The sequence below is a fragment of the Ceratotherium simum genome, chromosome 3 (assembly GCF_057802395.1).
Source record: "Ceratotherium simum simum isolate JZ-2026a chromosome 3, ASM5780239v1, whole genome shotgun sequence".
Classification (NCBI taxonomy): domain Eukaryota; kingdom Metazoa; phylum Chordata; class Mammalia; order Perissodactyla; family Rhinocerotidae; genus Ceratotherium; species Ceratotherium simum.
This window is the reverse complement of record NC_141902.1, coordinates 62699599-62718050: the sequence shown is the minus strand read 5'-3', so window position 1 is coordinate 62718050 and position 18452 is coordinate 62699599. Positions and strand designations below refer to the sequence as shown.

At 47.0% G+C, this 18452-nt stretch overlaps 1 protein-coding gene across 3 annotated transcripts in view; it reads right to left on the bottom strand.

Annotated features, from left to right (window-relative positions):
- PAQR5 (progestin and adipoQ receptor family member 5) overlaps positions 1–18452 on the bottom strand; it is a 79828-nt gene that overhangs the window by 19598 nt on the left and 41778 nt on the right. For all 3 annotated transcript variants that reach the window (XM_087428612.1, XM_004421751.3, XM_087428613.1), the window contains exons 3-5: positions 7667–7794; positions 4483–4688; positions 179–305 (exon numbers count right to left, since the gene is read on the bottom strand). In XM_087428612.1, coding sequence (XP_087284738.1) covers positions 179–305; positions 4483–4688; positions 7667–7794 — 461 coding nt within the window. The remainder of the gene's footprint in view (positions 1–178; positions 306–4482; positions 4689–7666; positions 7795–18452) is intronic.

The following is an 18452-nucleotide window of genomic DNA, read 5'->3' as shown; positions in this document are numbered from 1 at the left end:
GGCTGTGTGCCCGTGAAGCTGGTCCTGCCCGGCCACAGGAAGTCCATCTGGAACTGAGTCCCAGGCCCCCAAACGCCCTTTCCGCTGAGCCCGCCTCATCCGCTGTCCCCTCCAAGAGTCCATAGGGCTACAAGCTCGGCCCCCTCCCCGTGCCACCTGGGACAGAGCAGCCAGGTACCTGGAGTAGCAGGAGAGGCCGGTGCTGATGATGGTGTTCAGCACAGCCAGGGTCACGTAGTAGTCGTGGAAGGTGGTGCGCACCAGCGCGTCGGGGAACGTATAGGCAGAGTAGGCGATGGCTGAGCCTGGGGAAGGAGAAGCAGCTGTGAGCAAGAAGCCAGGACGCAGCACTGTCTGGACTCCTTGGGAGGATCAACCCAGCATCTGGCTGAGCCCTCATCATCCCCACAGACCATGAGTAGTCCTGCCACTCCTGCCTTGCTTAGGCCATCATCACCCCTCCCCCAATGTCCTCCTCTCCCTTCTCTGCCTACCCAAATCCTATCCTGAGATTACCATGAGCTCAGCCTTGCTCCAAGGGCTTTACACATGTTAACTCACAGCATCTTTACAACCATCCTCTGACATAAATCCTGCACTTATCCTCATTTTACAGATGAGGAAACAGAGGCACAGAGAGGTTTAGTAACTCACCTGGGGGCACACTGTTCGAAAGCAGCAAAGCCAAGCTTCAAACAAAAGCAGTTCAGCAACAGTCCCTGCTTTTAACCATGTGCTATGGCCCATGATAGCCCCGGTGTGCTCAGCTTTGCTCTGAGTATGCACATCTCACCTGCCCAACGACATGGGTGCTCCTAGTGGACAGATCAATGTTGGGGGGAGGGAGGGCCCTTGCCGAGGTGAGGCGTATCACATCAGTGGGCTGGGGGCCCGGCCAGCTGAGAGGCTGCGCGTAAGAGGCTGGCCTCGGTGTCTTGTTTTGTTTTAGGTTTTGGGGTTTGTGAGAGAAGGGTTACCTAAGGACGTTCTAGAGACCTGTCTGCTGAAGCTTTTATTTGAGAGCAGGGGAGATTACTATCCTTTTCAAAGGGGCCAAGTGTGTCCAGCAGCCTGGACCAGATGGCCTCTCCAGGCACCCTCATCTGCTGAGGTCCTTCTGGGAGAGGCAGCCACAGGCCTGTCAGCCCAGGGCCTGAGGGATCAGGCCTAAGGTCACCTGTTATTCCAAAGACATAGCGAACCTTGGAATCCTAGCTCAAGGCTGAAATAGGCCTCAGGCCACGCAGGTCCAACCTCTGCCTCTGATCCATTCAACAGATGGAGTCTAGTGAAGCCAAGTGACATTACGTTCCTAGGGTCACATAGGCAGAAAGGGCCAAGAATCACTGCCTCTTGGTACAGTGCTCACCACGCCAGCAGGCTGCCTGTGAGATTCCAGCGGGCAGACAGTCTCTTCTCTCAGCCCGATACTATGAGGAGGTTCCCATCTGGATCAGAACGCATTCGCCCTATGTATATTGACCGAGGCCAAGGTGTGTGCCAAGCTCCATGGGCAATACGAGAGCAAGGGAGCCTCAGACCCTGCCAAAAACTACAGTGGGAAGCAAAACGGATCAGCGCCTCTAGGCAGGTTCCAGTGTGAGGTGGGCGTTCAGGAGAGGCGGGCATCCAGCAAGGGGCTGATGTTGGAAACATCCTTGGAAGATGGGGGACTCTGACAGGTGCCTGAGGGCAGGGAGGCTTTCCAGGGAGCAGGAGCGGGAGACAGCTCTGGATGCCAGACCAGGGAAAGTGAACTTCCTCCTTCGTGTGATAGGGACCCCCCAGGTTTTTGAGTGGGGGATTAGAATGACCCAAACCTAGTGAAAGTGCCTAGGCCAGCCTAGAGGGAGGGGGCAGCTGGAAGTCAGGGAGGAAGCTGGAGCAAATGCCCCCCTCCAGGGACTGAGGGTTTCCACAGGGATGGAGGAGCGAGAAAGGGGAGGAGGGGTGGCTGCAGACAACGAAGCTGGGGGTCCCAGGTGGAATCCATGGGCTCTCTCAACTGATTAGACCTTCCTTCCATGTTTCCTGAGCACCCCCACGTCAGGCACTGCGCTACGGGCTGGAAAACCAAATGTGCAAGACACGTTGGTCCTTAGGGAGCTGTTCCCAGTGAGGAGCAGAAATGAAGGAATCACTGACAGGGCTGGGGGCCAGAGTTCCATGGAGGTGGGTCCAGCCTGGGGGTGTGGAGGAAGCCACAGGCAGGGCCCCTGAGGCTCCTGGGGTCCTGGGTCTGCCATTTACAAGCTGTGTGACCTGGTAATGCACCTTCACTGTGGCTCATCATTCTCACCTACAGCGGGGGCATAACGATAGTCCCTACCTCAGGGAACTGACGTCAGGGCTAACAGGATGATCGTGGTAATGGACACCCTCGATGCTTACTAAGTGCCAGGCGCTGTCTGACATGCTTCACTTACTAAACTCGTTTAATCTTCATAACAGCCTACAAGGAAGATATTATGCCAATTTTGTAGATGAGAGAATTGAGGCTTGAAGAGGTTAAGAAACTTGCCCAAGAGCATATAACTATTGGGGGGTGGTGACAGTCAGGCCACTAAGCACAGCATTATGCCACCCCTCATGATGTGTGTCAGGTGCTCAGCACAGAGCCTGCCACGTAGTGATCACTCCAGAAGGCTTGCTCTTATCACAAATGAGCCTGGGGGAGGTGACTGAGGGCTACAGGAGGTGTAGGGCTAAGGAGCTTGGACTTCAGCCCAGGCAACTGGGAACCTGAAAGGTTTTAAGTGCGAGGGGTGCCGTGGTCCGAAGGTGTTGTAGAAACCTCCCCGGGGCAGCTGGCTGGAAGTGCTAGCGTGAGGGTCTGAGCCAAGCCAATGGGGCAGAACCAAGTGAAGAAGATGCACGAGAGACTCAGCTGAACTTGCTACTGATTCCAGAGGATGGTGGAAGTGGGATGGGTGAGGAGGAGCGAGAGGGAGGGGAATTTGAGGAATAGTGACAGATTTCTAACTTGATGAGAATAAACGCAAGGGGCAGGGGCAGGGAGGACAGGGCCAGTCCCAGTCACAGGGCTCTACGTGACACGCACTTCAGGTGGGCAGTTTAAACTAGAGAGGGGGGTGAGGAGTGCCTCGTCCCTGGGTGTTAGGGGATGGTGATCACCCAGGGAGCTGGACCATGTGAAATCAGAGGCCCAAGGACTGATTCTGAGCTCACCCACCTATGGAGGAGAGCAGAGGAAGGGGAACCAGTGACAGAGCATGAGAACATGGACGGTAGGAGGGGAACCAGAGGCAGTGATGCAACAGAGGCCAGAGGAAGGGAGCGGGTTTGAGGAGCACAGAGGGGCCCCGTCAAAGGCCTGAGAGAGAGCCCACGAAGACTGCATGGACTCTGGGAGTCCGGAGGAGGCAGGGCCTCAGCAACCACAGTTTTAGTGAACAGTGGGGACTGGGCAGCAGAGCACTGAGGAGCGGGAGGTGAGGCAGTAAAGACTCTGTGTACGTGTGTATATATGTGTGTAGGTGCATGTGTATATATGTGTACGTATGTGTGTATGTGTATATGTGCGTGTATGTGTGTGTACAGGTGTACTGTGTGCATGTGTATGTGTGTGTATGTCTGTACGTGTTTGTGTGTGTGTGTAACTTGTGAAGGAAGAGAGGGGAAGAAATAGGATGGAGGTGGGCTCCTCATAGACACCTTCTTGGGCAAGGGAGGACAATGACGCTGCTTTCACACCTGGAGCAGGATCAGGAGGGAGAAGAGGCTAGAACTAGGACGTGAGGAGAGATGGACGCCCACCACTGGGGGAGAGGAGAGGAGAGGAGACGGAAGGAGGGGGCATCAGAGTTAAAGGAAAACACGAGGAGGTGGGAGTGTCAATCAACACCCAACCTCACGAGCTTTGGTTTCCCCACACTATTCCCGGGCACTGTGAGCCAATCTCCAACTCCCCTAAGCCTCTCGACAAATGGGGTTCGGGACCCCACCCCTCTTCTCTGCCAGGCCCAACAGGGCAACACGGCTGTGTGGAGTTGGCTCACCCTGTTACAGTGTCAGAGAACTTGTGAGCCAACTGTTAAACACGGCCATCATTAAAAATTAAATGACAAACTTACAATTAAATAAATCATATTAACAAAAGTAATAAATACTCAATTACCGTATCTGTATAGAGGAATTACTATGTAATGGTGTGCTACGTCTCTCTCCCCCCGCCGTGTTCAGTGATGTCCTGTTGGTGGCTTGAAGTGGGCTGTGGTGGGAGTATTTACACCACACAAATCATCAAACTCCACAGATGTCCCCAGAGAAGCAGCTGTTACACATGTGCCAGCACACCTCTGGAGAAGTTTCTTACAAAACACTCATCCGGAACCTGGACAGGCACTGGCATTCCCATGACTCTTCTGCAAGCCCATCAAAGCTTAATGGTGACCCCAGCTGCCAGGGAAAGGGGAAGGAGCCCAGTGACAGGGAGGGAGGGAGAGGCAGGGCCCCACGTACCCAGGCCAAAGAGGTTGACAGCGCCGTAGTCCAGGAAGTAGCAGATGTGCCGGGCGTTCTTGGACATGGAGCTGAAGGTGTGTGCACAGCTAGAGGCAAGGGGGTACACACAGCTGGTGCCCATGTACACAAGCAGAGGCCAGGAGTAGCTGTCATTCTGGATGTCTGTCACATACAGCACAGTCACAAACCTCCACATGAAGAACCTGGAACACAGCATGGCCTGCTCGACTTCCACGGCTGGGCCTCCTCTTATACTCCTCGCCTGACTATCTCCTGCCTTCCATTCCCCTGGGGATAACTGATCCCTGTGTATCTCACTTTGGTAAACGCCGTGAGGGAGGCAGGGTGAGTAGGGTCCTTTTTCGGTTGGAAATGAGCAGGAGGGGCAAGAAGAGAACCTTTGGGTTTATCTAGTCCAGGTCCCTCCCCCACTCGTGGTGACAGAATCTCTCTTACAGCATCTTGCCCAAGTGATTCGCCAACCTCAGCTTGAATGCTTCCAGGGATGAGGAGCTCACCACCTCCCAAGGCAGCTCCGAGTGTTGGAAAGTTCTTCGCTGAGCTGACATCTCTCTTCCGGGAATCTATCTCCATTTGATTAGCCTTAGGTCTCCCCATCAGGACCATCAAAACCACGTATCTTAAGGCGGTCTTCATAACTCCTCCCCACCTCTTTGAACTTTACATTCAACAACCCCAGTGCATCCAACCATTCCTCATAGGATCCACATTTGGCCTTGTCACCATCCTGTGGTTTGTCTATGTCCCCCTTGCAGGCAGGCTCCTCAAACAGAAGCAGTCCCCCAGGTAGGGCCTTGAAAGTCTAGAAGACAACAGGACCTTCTCCTCCTTCCTCCTCCACTAACATCACAATCACTTTTCTGAGTGGCCTCGTCCCACGCTGAGCCTAGCTCTTGGGGCTCCATCTCTACAGATACCCCACAGTTCTGCCTCAGACCCGCCTCACCGATAACCCACGCAGGGGGGTCCTGCCTGCAGAGCTGCCCACTTCCACCAACCGCTCCTAGAAAGCCGGCGCCTGTTCCCACTAACTCTCCCAGGGCAGGAGACGACAAAGCTCTTCACACAGGAACCCAGGAGGGTCACTAAATCCTCTGGCTACCCCGTGATCTTTTTCCTCCTGTCCCAGCAGAAATAAAACTTACCCTATTCGCCCTTTCTCAAAATATATCCTTTTTTTTTTTTTTGTGAGGGAAGTCAGCCCTGAGCTAACATCCAAGCTAATCCTCCTCTTTTTGCTGAGGAAGACCGGCTCTAAGCTAACATCTATTGCCAATCTTCCTCCTTTTTTTCTTCCCCAAAGCCCCAGTAGATAGTTGTATGTCATAGTTGCACATCCTTCTAGTTGCTGTGGGACACGGCCTCAGCATAGCCGGAGAAGTCGTGCGTCGGTGTGCGCCCGGGATCCAAACCCGGGCCACCAGTAGCGGAGCACACGCACTTAACCGCTAAGCCACCCGGCCAGCCCTCAAAATATATCCTTTCATCGTCTCAAGATCATTCCCCAGTCCCAGTTCCTTAGGGCATCTCACTCCAGGCTCTCCCAAGACCTTCCAGCTACTGTGTGTTGCTCAATGGGATCATCTCTTGGGTCCTGGCAGTGTAGGGGTGTCGTACGCAGTGGGGCACCTCAGCCAGTGTGGCTCAGCTACAAAATAGCCAAGAAGTCACCCCAGGGATCCGTGCACAGGAGCTCGAGACCCACAAACAAGGATGGTCAGGCCAGCACTCTTTGTAGAGGCACAAACCTTAAAACAGCCTAAATCATCCACAAAACAGAACACCACGCAGCTGTTCAAAAGCCTGAGAGGTGTGTGGGTCAGACAGAGATCTCCGAGGGAAATGAGCAAGGGAAGAGCGGGGAGAGGAAGGAGCTGGGGGCTGGGTGCTCACACGTCACGGATGCCCACGTCGCTAGAAGAGCTCTGGGAGGACCGACAAGAAACAGGTCATCTGGCGACTCCAGGCAGGAGCAGAGGGGCCATGGGCAGACACTGACTCTATTCCCTTCTGCAAGTTATGATTTATCAGCATTTAGACTTTTTACTTAAGTTTTCTTAGGTTTACTTAAATTTAAAACGACCAACGGCCTTCTGGAGCAGGATCTTGCTGCCACTCTGACCAGTCTAGAGGCCCCAGGAATTCTTTACAGACGGCCCTATTCCACCCCAAGCCTAAGCTCTCCCTCCTCTCCCCGGGGAGAGTCCTGGCACCAAACAGCCTTCCCCTGCATTGTGGCCCTGGGCCTGCCTTCTGACTTCTGATCAAGCAGGCTGCCTTCCTCGGGCCCATCTCTGCTCTGACACCCTGGGGTCCCTCCTACTATCTTGACTTCTTGACATGTCTGAGAGCGGGTGTCCAGAGGCTAGTCTGTGCCGGAACTTGACATGTGTATGTGTATGTATGCAAGCTACCCCCTTCTCTGGGCCACATCAATGTCAGCCACTGGTGGTCTCAGTGCGACAGTGGCCTGCATGACCTCTGAGGTCCTTCCAAGCCCTGACATACTATGATTCGGTGTTCTGACCCTGTCACCACTCTCCTCTCTCCCCTCGTTATGCACCTGCATGAAGTGTGTGAAGTTGGTGTTCGGCCCCCACCTTCCTGGCTACTCCCATTTCTGCGTATCGGCTCCCCAGAGATTTGCTCTTAGCTGCTCATTACAGTGCTGCCTGACTAAGTGCCTCACAGCTGCTGTGGTTCCAGAATGATTACGGGGCACCCACAGCCCTGTGCCTGAGGCTTTTTCCAATGTCGTCTCCCATAATCCTCACGGCACCCCCGGGGAAGGTGCAGACTGTCGCTCTGCTTCGCAGATGGGAAAATGTGAAGCTCAGAGAGGTTAAGTGACTTGCTCAAGCTCCTGACATTTTAACCAGGGCTTCTGGAAGACCCAGAAAGCCTCCAAGACTGAAGGGGATAAGATCAAGTCAGGCCCTGGAGCAGAAGAGCAGGGAAAGACTGGGGAGCCACCGGGAGCCCCTCGAATCCTACCACAATCCATGCCCTAAAGCTCACCCCAGCTCCACACCCAGCACCATGGGGGAGTCCCCAAAATCCCAGCACAGAATCTCAGCCTCCCAACCCAGCTGTGTTTCAAAGAAGCCCCAGTTCCCAGAGCTCCTCAAGGAGAAGGCCAGTCAAGGGGCCTGGAAGGTACCAGAAAGGCAGCAAGTGAGTCCAGATGTTGAGAGTCTCATTGGTCATTTGGAAAAGGCTGAGGACACAGGCAGTGGCGGAACTCTGTGGATGTCGGTAGCCAAAGAGGATGCCCTGCTCATGGAACACCTGCAGGGGGAAGAGAAAGGGGCACAGAGGTGAGACGAGAGGGTGGTGGGAAGGTCTCAGGAGGAGCCCCTCCGGTAGCATCTAGTTTCCCCCCAGGCTGTGCACTTGTACCCTTGAGCCTGGAGCACTTGACCCCAAGTCCTTGGCCTGTCAAGCTGTTCCCCTCCATTCCTCCCTCCCTCCTGTAGCTTCTAAAATCCTATGTCCTTCAAGAAGCCCACAGCAAGCTGGAGGAGGGAATTCAGTCCCTAGCTCCCGTTGAGAATCCAGCCTCTCTGGCATTCCCAGATGCACTTACTCTTGTCATAAACATCGCCTAAGAATTTGGTTTTGCACCCTCTGCCTGGGGCCTACAGCCCGGTCTTCGGATGCCTTCGTGGTTGGCTGACATATATGCTGTCTGTCCGAGCCGACATGCCCCAGATGTCAGGGGCTGGTGGGAAGATCTCTGCAGAAGATCCCCCGGTGCTGGGATATATTCACCAAGGCGCTTCATAAAGGCCTTTTGATGATGAAGACTATGATGGCAATAGCCTGGGCCGAAGTAGAGGAGAAGGCTGGCCACAGCAGGGCCCGCACAGCCACCCCACCCCGTGCAGCCCACTTGGCAAGTCTCTCAGTAACCATCCCCATTGAGAAACTTGGGCCAGTCAGGTCAAATACAGGGGATCAACCTGCCTGGAGGACCACATTACATCCATCACAAACGGTAATTGTGAAGACCAGGCAAGATCGACAAAAGCGCACGATGCAATATTAAGTGAAAAAAAAGTAGAATGTAAATCGTATTCCTGCCATGATTATAGAAACTATGGGAATTTAAGTAGACATGGTGGGGCAGAGGCTGGGAGGAACACAGAAAAGTGAAGTTTCATTGTTGAGGTGGCAGGATTTGCAGGAGGTTTTTTCCCTTTGTGTTGATTTAGATCTGGGTTTCTCAATCTTGACACTACTGACATTTGGGGCCAGATAATTCTTTGTTGTGAGGGGCTGTCCTATGCATCGTTTAGCAGTATCAATGGCCTCTCTTTAATAGATGCCGGTAGCACACACCATGCCGCCCTCCCAAGGTGTGACAACCAAAAATGTCTCCAGATACTGCCAATGTCCCCTGGGGGCAAATGTCTCCCCCAGTTAAGAACCACTGATTTAGATGAATGTTGTATAACCTTGGAAGGTAAATCATAAATGAGTAGGTTAATTGGGGCAAATAATAACAATGATGACAATAGTAATCATAACATAAATCGAGTCACAATAAATTGTAAAGGTTTCTCTTTGATTTTCTAGGCCTGTGGGAGGAATGGAAGGCTGCGGGAATTCCCACCTAGCCATCCATCTCTCATTTGGGTTACCAATTCTTAGTCTAAGAGGAACTCGATTCAAAAACACACAATATATAACATAACTTGTACTCTCTCTTGAGGTCCTGAGTCAAGAGGGCACATGGAATACTGGAGACAGTAAGAGGTTATCTGAGTAAAGAGTCATATCTGGGCCACTGAGGTGCCCTGTGACCTTGGCCACACTCTCGGCCTCAGCGTCCTCACCTATGACATGGGAGGCGTCAGCTAGCTGGATGGTCAGTACGTCCCTTCTCAGTTCAATCCTGAGTTAAACTGGTCAACTGATCATGAAGTTGGTTCATGGTCCAGTGAAGAAATACTATTTGAATTAGGCTTTGGTCTTAGCTAATTAAAGCGATTTGTTCCAGTTTTTGATCCACTGTTCAATTCTGCTGACGTCCGCGTTCACAGTGGACAGGCTTCTCTAATGGGTGGCAGGAATCTTGGCTTGCAGCTGCCCGCCCCACCAGGGCTGCTGACAGGGAGGCAAACAGGCCCATGGCCTTCAGCCTTTGATCCATGTGAGGAGGCTGGCGTGTGCCTGGTGGGCATGAGGAAGACCCTCCAGCAGAGACTAGGGGTCTATCATTCTACTTCTCACATTTCTTTCTTTCTTCCTTTTATTTTTTATTAAAGCATTGGCGTCTTGTCAAAATGCAAAGACTCCAGAAAGGAGCAATTGTATTAATTACTCACTCCTTCATATGAATGAGCTTAGCAGATCCTGTGTAGCAGGGGATCCCATGACAAGGGGCCTGCAGAGCCCTCGGCATGTGGGAGTGGTGGCCCACAGGGAGGGAGCAGGGGGCGCTGCAAGACAGCTCGGATACAGCGACGGCCACAGGTGGGCTGGGGATGGATGGGAGGCAGAGGGGGAGACCACCTACACTTTGCCCCAGGTGACTCAGGGAGTGACCTCTGTTCTCTCTTTGGACCCTGCATTCTGGGAGGCAAGAGAGGATGCTGACATAGTCAAAGCCAGAGGGGAGCAGAGGGGCTGGGAAATCCACAAACTGGACAACGTGACCACACGAGAATCTGCCTCAGACCCGGGGAAGATACCTTACCACCAACGCCAGGCCAGGCCCAGATTAAAAGAAGCTGCTTCCCTCTGACCTGCTATCCTGACCCCAGACATGGAGGGGAAGCCCATTAACCATGCCATAGCGGCAGGACTAAAGCAGCCCCTCCAAAAAAAGGCCAGATGGATAAACGATGGATAAGAGAAAGGAAATCCCTCTGTCCCAAACCAGCAATGTTCTGACCTGCCCCTCCCCTTTCCAACTTGAACCCGGACTTATTAGGCCACATTGCTAGGTCCGAGCCCCTCTGAGCACGGGAAGGAGGCACGTTCTCCACCTTCCTGCTCCCGCCTTAGCCAAGCACTTTGCAGCTAGTGGATCTTAACAGAATGCATGCTATGTAAATCTAAACAAACGAAACATTTGAAAACAATTTTGTATTCACAACCAGTCTGACCCCAGAAGGCAAATTGCAATCATTGCCTTAATACGCTGAAGCTGGGCCTCGTCTCTAAGCGCCCCCAGGTTAGCAGGCCCGGCTTATTTGCACAGCCGAATTGATTTGCAGGACTCCGCCTTGCATCCCTGGTTGCAGGCTGGGCAATTTAGAGTGAAATGAATTCAAATTGTGCACAGCCTATTATTTAGAAGTGAGAACCCCAGGGCACCGGGGCGGAAGGCGTGTCAGTGGGGTTCCTCTTAGTGCCTGCCACGGGCTGGGCTTCCAGGAAGGAGCCTGTGCACCTGCTAGCTGATGCCTGAAATTCCACCGCCACCATTTTACACCCACAGTTTTTCTAGCTATTAAACTGCAAATCACCTGGGGAAAATAATCGGGCATTCTGGCTGGCGGTAAATAAGAGTGGATTTTGATAGCAGGCAAAGGGGAGAGGCAGAGGAGGGTCAGGCGGCCACAGCAGGGTCAGTGTGGTAATCTGCATTTCCTGTCCAAATCTCACAGAATCCTCACGACCTTGTGAAGGAGCGTCTTCTATTGTCCCCATTTCACAAAAAAGGAATCTAAGGCCCAGGGAGGTTATGGCATTTATCCAAGTTCCCAGAAGTAGTGGCAGCAAAGCTGAACCCTAAATTTCTGTGGTGTGATTTTGGACCATCACATACTTCTCTGAACCTCAGTATCTTCTTCTTTAAAGCTGTGTTGTGGACTGAATTGTGTCCCCCATAAAATTTCTCTGTTGAAGCCCTAACCCCCAGTACCTCCGAATGTAACTGTATCTGGAGACAGGGTCTTAAAAGAGCTGATTAAGTTAAAATGACGCCGTTAGGGTGGGTCCTAATCCAATCTGACTGGTGTCTTCATAAGAAGAGGGAATTTGAACACACAGGACGACCCCAGGGGTGCACACGCACAGAGGGATGACCTCGTGAAGAGGCAGCGAGAAGATCTCTCTCAGGAGAACCAAACCTGCCAGCACCTGGATCTTGGACTTCTGGCCTCCAGAGCTGTGGGAAAATAAATTTCTATTCTTTGAGCCACCCACTCTGGTACTTGGTTATGGCAGCCCGAGCTGACTGATACAAGTGGTGAGGTTGAGTGACAAAGTCTCTAAGCCAGAGCCTCTCAAACTTTCTTCTGCAGGTGTGTGCAGATCACCGGGGGCTCTTATTGCAATTCAGTGGTGCTGGGGTGAGAATCTGCATTTCTAACCAGCTCCCAGGGCATGCTGATGCTGCAGCTGCCTCTGGCTTCACAGCCCAAGCTCCTGCCTTGGCATCCAGCTCTCATCTCCATGTCAAGAATCCAGTTCATCACAAAAGACGAGGTTCCCTTTAGGTAAGAGGGACAAGATGAACTCAAAGCCAGGGCAGGGGGTAGTTAGAGACCAGCAAGGAGTCCAGTGAGGCGTTTGTGGGCAGAAGGCATGGAGAGAAAGGCGGGGGGAAGAGGGCAGGCCATGAACTACTACATCAATTATAATCTGTCATTTAATGACTGCCTGCAGTGTGCCTGCACTGGGATGGACACTTAGCCAATGTCTCACGCAGGAGGAGCCATGCTTAGACCTGGAAAGAGAGAACACTTAGGTTCTCAATTAAAAGAGCATAAAACATCGCCTGTACACAACTCACATGCAATTACTAGAAGTGTAAAAAGGTTGAATTAATAGCCAACCATTGTTGGCATTAAGCAATTACAGGTAAATGCCAATTAAGAACATTGGTGTGATGTTCTTTAAAAGATAAGCATCCAATATTCAGTGAAGCGTAAGGATGCTTTTCATACATGCTACACAATATTTATAGAAGATGATGGTAAATTTAGAAGACAATGGTAAATTTCTTCTGGCCAAACATATAAGATGGATAAAAAGTAATGAAACAAATTATCACTCTCTAGGATGAAGGATCCAAAGGATATTAGTACTTTAGTGAACAATAAAGTGAAAAAAAAGACACAAAAGTTTTTAAAAGTATATATCACTCAGTTCAAGTAGGGTGTAGCAGGGTGAGAAGTACCACTGAATGACTAGCATCACACAGAGTGCTGACCTACAGAAGAAAGTGAGGAAGTTGAAACAATGGAGCATTCCATTGGTTTTACATTTTTTTGTAAAAATACAGTCTTTATGAACTAGGAAAACGATTTTCAGTTTTAGGCATTGATTTAAAAATCTGCCATGGGCAAGCTTGTGATAATAGTATAACATGACTGGAAAGTCTGTGGTAGGCAGAATAATGGCCCCTCCAAGGTGTCCACGTCCTAATCGCCAGAAACTGTGACAATGTTAGGTTATACGGCAGAGGGGAATTAAGGTGACAGGTGGTATTAAAGTAGCTAATCGCTAAAAGGGGGAGATTATCTGGATTCTCCAGGTAGGCCAAATATAATCACAGTGGTCCTTACAAGTGGAGGAGGGAGATGTGACTATGGAAGAATGGCCAAGAGATGCGATGTTGCTGGCTTTGAAGACGGAGGAACGGGCCAGGAGCCAATGCAGCTGGTGTCTAGAAGCTGGAAAAGGCCAGCCAGATCCTCCCGTAGAGCCCCCACCGACACCTTGACTTTAGCCTCGTGAGACCCGTGTCAGACTTCTACAGAACTGTACGATAATAAATTTATCTTCTTTTTTTAAGCCACTAAATTTGTGGTAATTTGTTACAGCAACTATAAAAAACTAATACCAGGTCAGAATTTGACCAAAAATTCAAAAGCATTCTTAGAGCTGGAAATGGCAGCACATGGTTTTATGGTAGGAGAACTGATGACTTCCTTTGGAGCAATTCAAAGATGATATGACATTCTCTGAATCTTCCCCAATATGGGACATCTCGCTGAAATGTGTATCCAATTTGACCATAAACTACTCTTTCTCACATAATGGGAATACCAAAAAAATGCCGGTGAACACTTAAATTTAGACAGGATACAGGATGACCGAAAGCAATCAGTGAAACAACAGAAGGTCCTCAAATACTGAGAAATCCCATCTTTGGTGGGAAATGACATTAATTTTGAATCTGAGTGAGTTCTTCACAGATATTATGGGATGTGATGGGATGTTACAAAAGCCTACAAAAAAAGCTAGGTTTGGCTATTTTACTTTTAAAGGGATTAAAAACATATACTTATTATTTTAAATATGAATAAGGTTTTTCTAAACCAGAGGAGCCACACGTGAAATATGCAACAGAAATGATATTTCAATAAAATAAAATTTTATAATTTTAAATTAAAAGGAAATTAAGTAAAATTTTAATTAAATCATTATTAATGTAATAATTGATTATAATAGATTATAATTTAATTTATAATACAAATATATAATATAATTTAATTAATTTTATATTATTAAAATTATTTTTAAAATTATTAATAATTTTTAAATTATTATTAATTTTTAAGAAAATTAAAAAGGAAACAAAAATGTCTGTGGACTATGAAAGAGAAGATTCACATGCAAATAATTCTGAAATTAATTCCTATAGAAATTATTTTTCTAGATATTTAGACTGAGGTATAATTTTGAGCATAATACTGCTATTTTCAGTTCTCTTTATAATACCTTGTTTTCTTGATAAAGGAAAAATCAAGTAAGTACTATCTGGATCTACATATTGTCTTAAGGGAATGAAAACAACAATATAAAAGATAGTGATACATATGAAACGAAAATATTTAATAATTTTTCTACTTAATTATGATTATCATATGAAACCTCATTACAATGTTTGAACTTGATATGTAAAATTTATAGTTCATTCTTGATTCTAAATGTGGCTTTAAGAATTTTTTTGATAATTCCAGTTGCTCTACATCAGCAGAACTGAGCAGAAACTCAGCAGAAATTTCCCCAAATAAAATTAATTTAAAAAAAACTAAGAACCACAATGACTCAAGAATAATGGTCTAATTTGGCATCACTGGTAATGAACACAAATTATGTGATAATGTTGATTACAACAATATAACTCATAATTTTGCTGAAATGAAGGCAAGAAAATTAAATTTTACAGAATAAACGTAATAATTTTTGAATTATGTACGTTATTTTATTACTCAAACATCACTAATCCATCAGCATACATCCAATATAACGTGCAATAATAATGAAATTTAGTTGTCTTTGATATTTTGCTGACTTTATATAAAAATCTATAAAAAAAACTATATAAGATGAAGGGATCTTTGCCAAAGTAGAATTTACGTAACTGAGTGTTAGCTTCATTTGTGACTTCTACATATTTAGACATATGGTCTGTGGCCTCTATCTGTTCTCCTGATTCAGGCCCAGCACACAGTAGAGGCAGAGCTGGTTTCATTTGATTATGATGAGAGCACCGCAAGGTAAGAGTGGTCAACCCCATTTTGCAGGAGAGGAAACTGAAGCTCAGTGAGATGAAGTTTCCAACGCCATAAGAAACAGCAGAGCCAAGATGCAACCTCTACTTTGTTAGACTGCAAAGCCTGTGCACGCTTCACTCCATCCAGCCTAGTGGAAGCAGGGACTGCTACAACCATTTTATGGAAATGCTAAGTGTTATCAAAGTTTTCAGCAGGAAGAGATCACTGGACCCAGAGCGATGAAGGAAGGACCTGGAATAATGGCTGGAGGACTTCGGCTTCTGGCAGAAGGATGGTCAATTAGATGTCATGAAGGATCCTTCTGACTAAAACAATTAAAATGCTGGATGAAGTCTGCATCGTATGTATTAGCAAGATGGCACAAAAGCAAGGAAATCACAAAGCCCCCAAACAGAGGGAAACCAGGAACACTGTGAGTTGGCTGTTTTCACCATCAGAGTTTCAGCTGCCAGACTTTGTAAATAAGAGATGAAGCCCAACGCCCATCAAAGGCAGGGAATCTAACAGGAAACCTCACCACTGACGCTAGGACTCTAAAGACAAGTGAATGTGAAATAAATCCCACCAGGGACAAGAAGATGTTACTCTGAAAAAAATCTGTCCCAAGAATTCAGAACCATCAGCTAGTTTTCATATGGGTTTGTGATCCTAATCCACACTACCTCTGTGGTCCAAGAAATCTCAAGTGGAAAAATTAAATTGGTTACAAATAAATAGAGGTCAAAGTTTTGTAGCTCCCTCAGGTAAGTAACAAAAGCAAATATAAATCCTCTCTGAAGAATCTGTACTTAATACAAGGATACACACAATTGGAAACAAAACACCATGAATGAGAAACAGTAAAAACGATAGACAGCAGAAAGAGAGCTCAAAGAACAGCTATTGAAATATAAAATAACTATGTTCAATATGTCTAAAGAAATAGCTTAAAAATATAAACAAGAGGCTCTGCCCAGTGGCGCAAGCGGTTAAGTGCGCATGCTCTGCTGTGGCGGCCCAGGGTTCGCTGGTTCGGATCCCGGGCGTGCACCGACGCACTGCTTGGCAAGCCATGCTGTGGCGGCATCCCATATAAAGTGGAGGAAGATGGGCATCGATGTTAGCCCACGGCTAGTCTTCCTCAGCAAAAAGAGGAGGATTGGCAGATGTTAGCTCAGGGCCGATCTTCCTCACACACACACACACACACACACAAAATATATACATATATATGAACAAGAAATAGATTTTAAAAGAACTCAATGTAACTTTTAGAAATTAAAAAAATAATTGAAATAAAGAGTCATTGAAAGGATAAATAGACTAGACCCAGCTGAAAATTAGTCAACTGAAAACAGATCCAAAGAAAGTATCTGGAATGTAGTCCAAAGAAATTAAGAGATGGTAAATGTGAACAAGCAAATAAGAGACATAGAGAATATTTCTCGAGAAGAAGAAAATATAAGGTTTTATTGTGATATGTGAAGAGATAACTGATAAACTTCTAGAATTGTTGAAAGTCACCAGTCTTCAGATCCAAGAAGTTATGTTAGGTATGGTAGAGACAGTTGGTGCTCACCAAATATTCGATGTGCTTTCCTACATTTCTCAGACTTTCTTGCAGTTAGGTTGGATCATGTGACTATTTCTGGTTAATGTTACTTCTAGGCCAGGGCAGTTAAAAGCAGTATGCCTTCTGTAGTAGATACCGCAATGCACTTAGGAGGGAATTCTTCCCTGCTTCAGAACTGAGCCACTCATCTGTCTATGAGAATTGAGTTTAGCCAAAGGCCTCTACCCTTGACCACATTATCCTCCCTGCCCAGGAGCAACACACATCCACTGATGATGGATACGAAGACCTGGGCTGCTTTTCTCAGTTGGGATAAGTCTGCTAGGCCAACCCCATCCCAGAATGCTCTGTGTGACTGGCTGAGGCCTCTAATGCAACTTCTCCTACCCACATCCTGCTTCCCTCACCTCCTTATAGGTGTTGTTCCTGAGAACTCTCCCTGATAAACTTCCTGCCTGGAAATCTCTGTCTCAGAGTCTGTTTCTGGAGAACCTAACCTAAGACATCTCTCTCTCTCTTCCCCTTCTGTGGTAAAATAGGAGGCAACATGTTCCATATGGTGCAGCTATGAGATGGTAGATCTCCCATCTGCCTAGGTCCCTCACAGCTCCCCACTGAGCACTTAGCTATGAAACGTGAGTGTGAAATAAACCTTTGCTATGTTAAGTCATTGGCTATCTAGAGGATTTTTAAACTCAGCATAGCCTAGCCTTTCCTGCTTAGTACAGTTATTCATGTTAAACTAGCTGGAGTAGCTACTAAATTAGTAAATATACAGCATATTTCTAGATATTAATTATAAAACAAGTGGAGGGGAAAATAAAATATTATAAGGAAAAAAGAAAACAAGAATGTAAAACTTAATCCAAAGAAAGCAAGAAAGGATAGGATAACCAAACAGAGAAAACAGGACAAATGGAAAGCATATAAGATGATCAAAATATATGCAAATATATCAATAATCCTTATAAATAGAAACAGACTAACTGTCCAGTTAAATGACAAATATTGTCAAACTAGACAAAATCCAACTATGTGCCATTTACATGAGACATGGTTAAAATATAAGGATAAGGAAGGATTAAAAGTCAAAGAGAAAAAAGAAATAAACCAGACAAATAACAAAAACAACAAAGCCGGAGTCACTATATGACTATCAGACAGATTCTAAGACAAAAAGCATTACTAGATACAAAAAGAATCACTACAAAACAATAAGAAATTTACTTCACCAGGAAGATATAACAATTATAAACTTGGATGTACCTAAAAAACATAGGCTCAAAATATACAAAGCAAAAATTGACTTATCTACAGGGAATAATTCACAAATCTGCCATCATGGTGGAAGATTTTAACACATCTCAATTATAGATAGATCAAGCAGAACAAAATTAGTAATATAAAAATATTTGATCTTATGGGACATATATGGAATACTGCTCCCAACAGTTGGAGATTATGTATTATTTTCAGGTACACTTAGAAGATTTATGAAAATTGATCAGGTGCTAGGTCATAAAGCTAGTCTGAACAAACTTCAAGGATTGGGATAAAACAGACGGCATTCTCAAACCACAATCAATTAAGTCAACAACAAAAACTCCATACATTTGGGAACCAAAAAAATACACATTTCTAAGCAATCATATGTCACATAAGAAATTAAAATGGAAATTAGAAATTAATTAAAACAGCACATGTGGACTGCAGTTAAAGGAATACTTAGAGGGAAATATATATACTTACTTGCTTACATTAGAAGGCAGAGTGCTTGACTTAAGAAGCTACAGCAGAAAGAGCAAAATAAACCCAAAGTAGAATGAAAATAATAACAGCAAACATTAGAGATATAAAATACATAATAGAGAGGCTCCACTGAGCCCAAATCTGCCACTTTTCAAAAAAGTGTA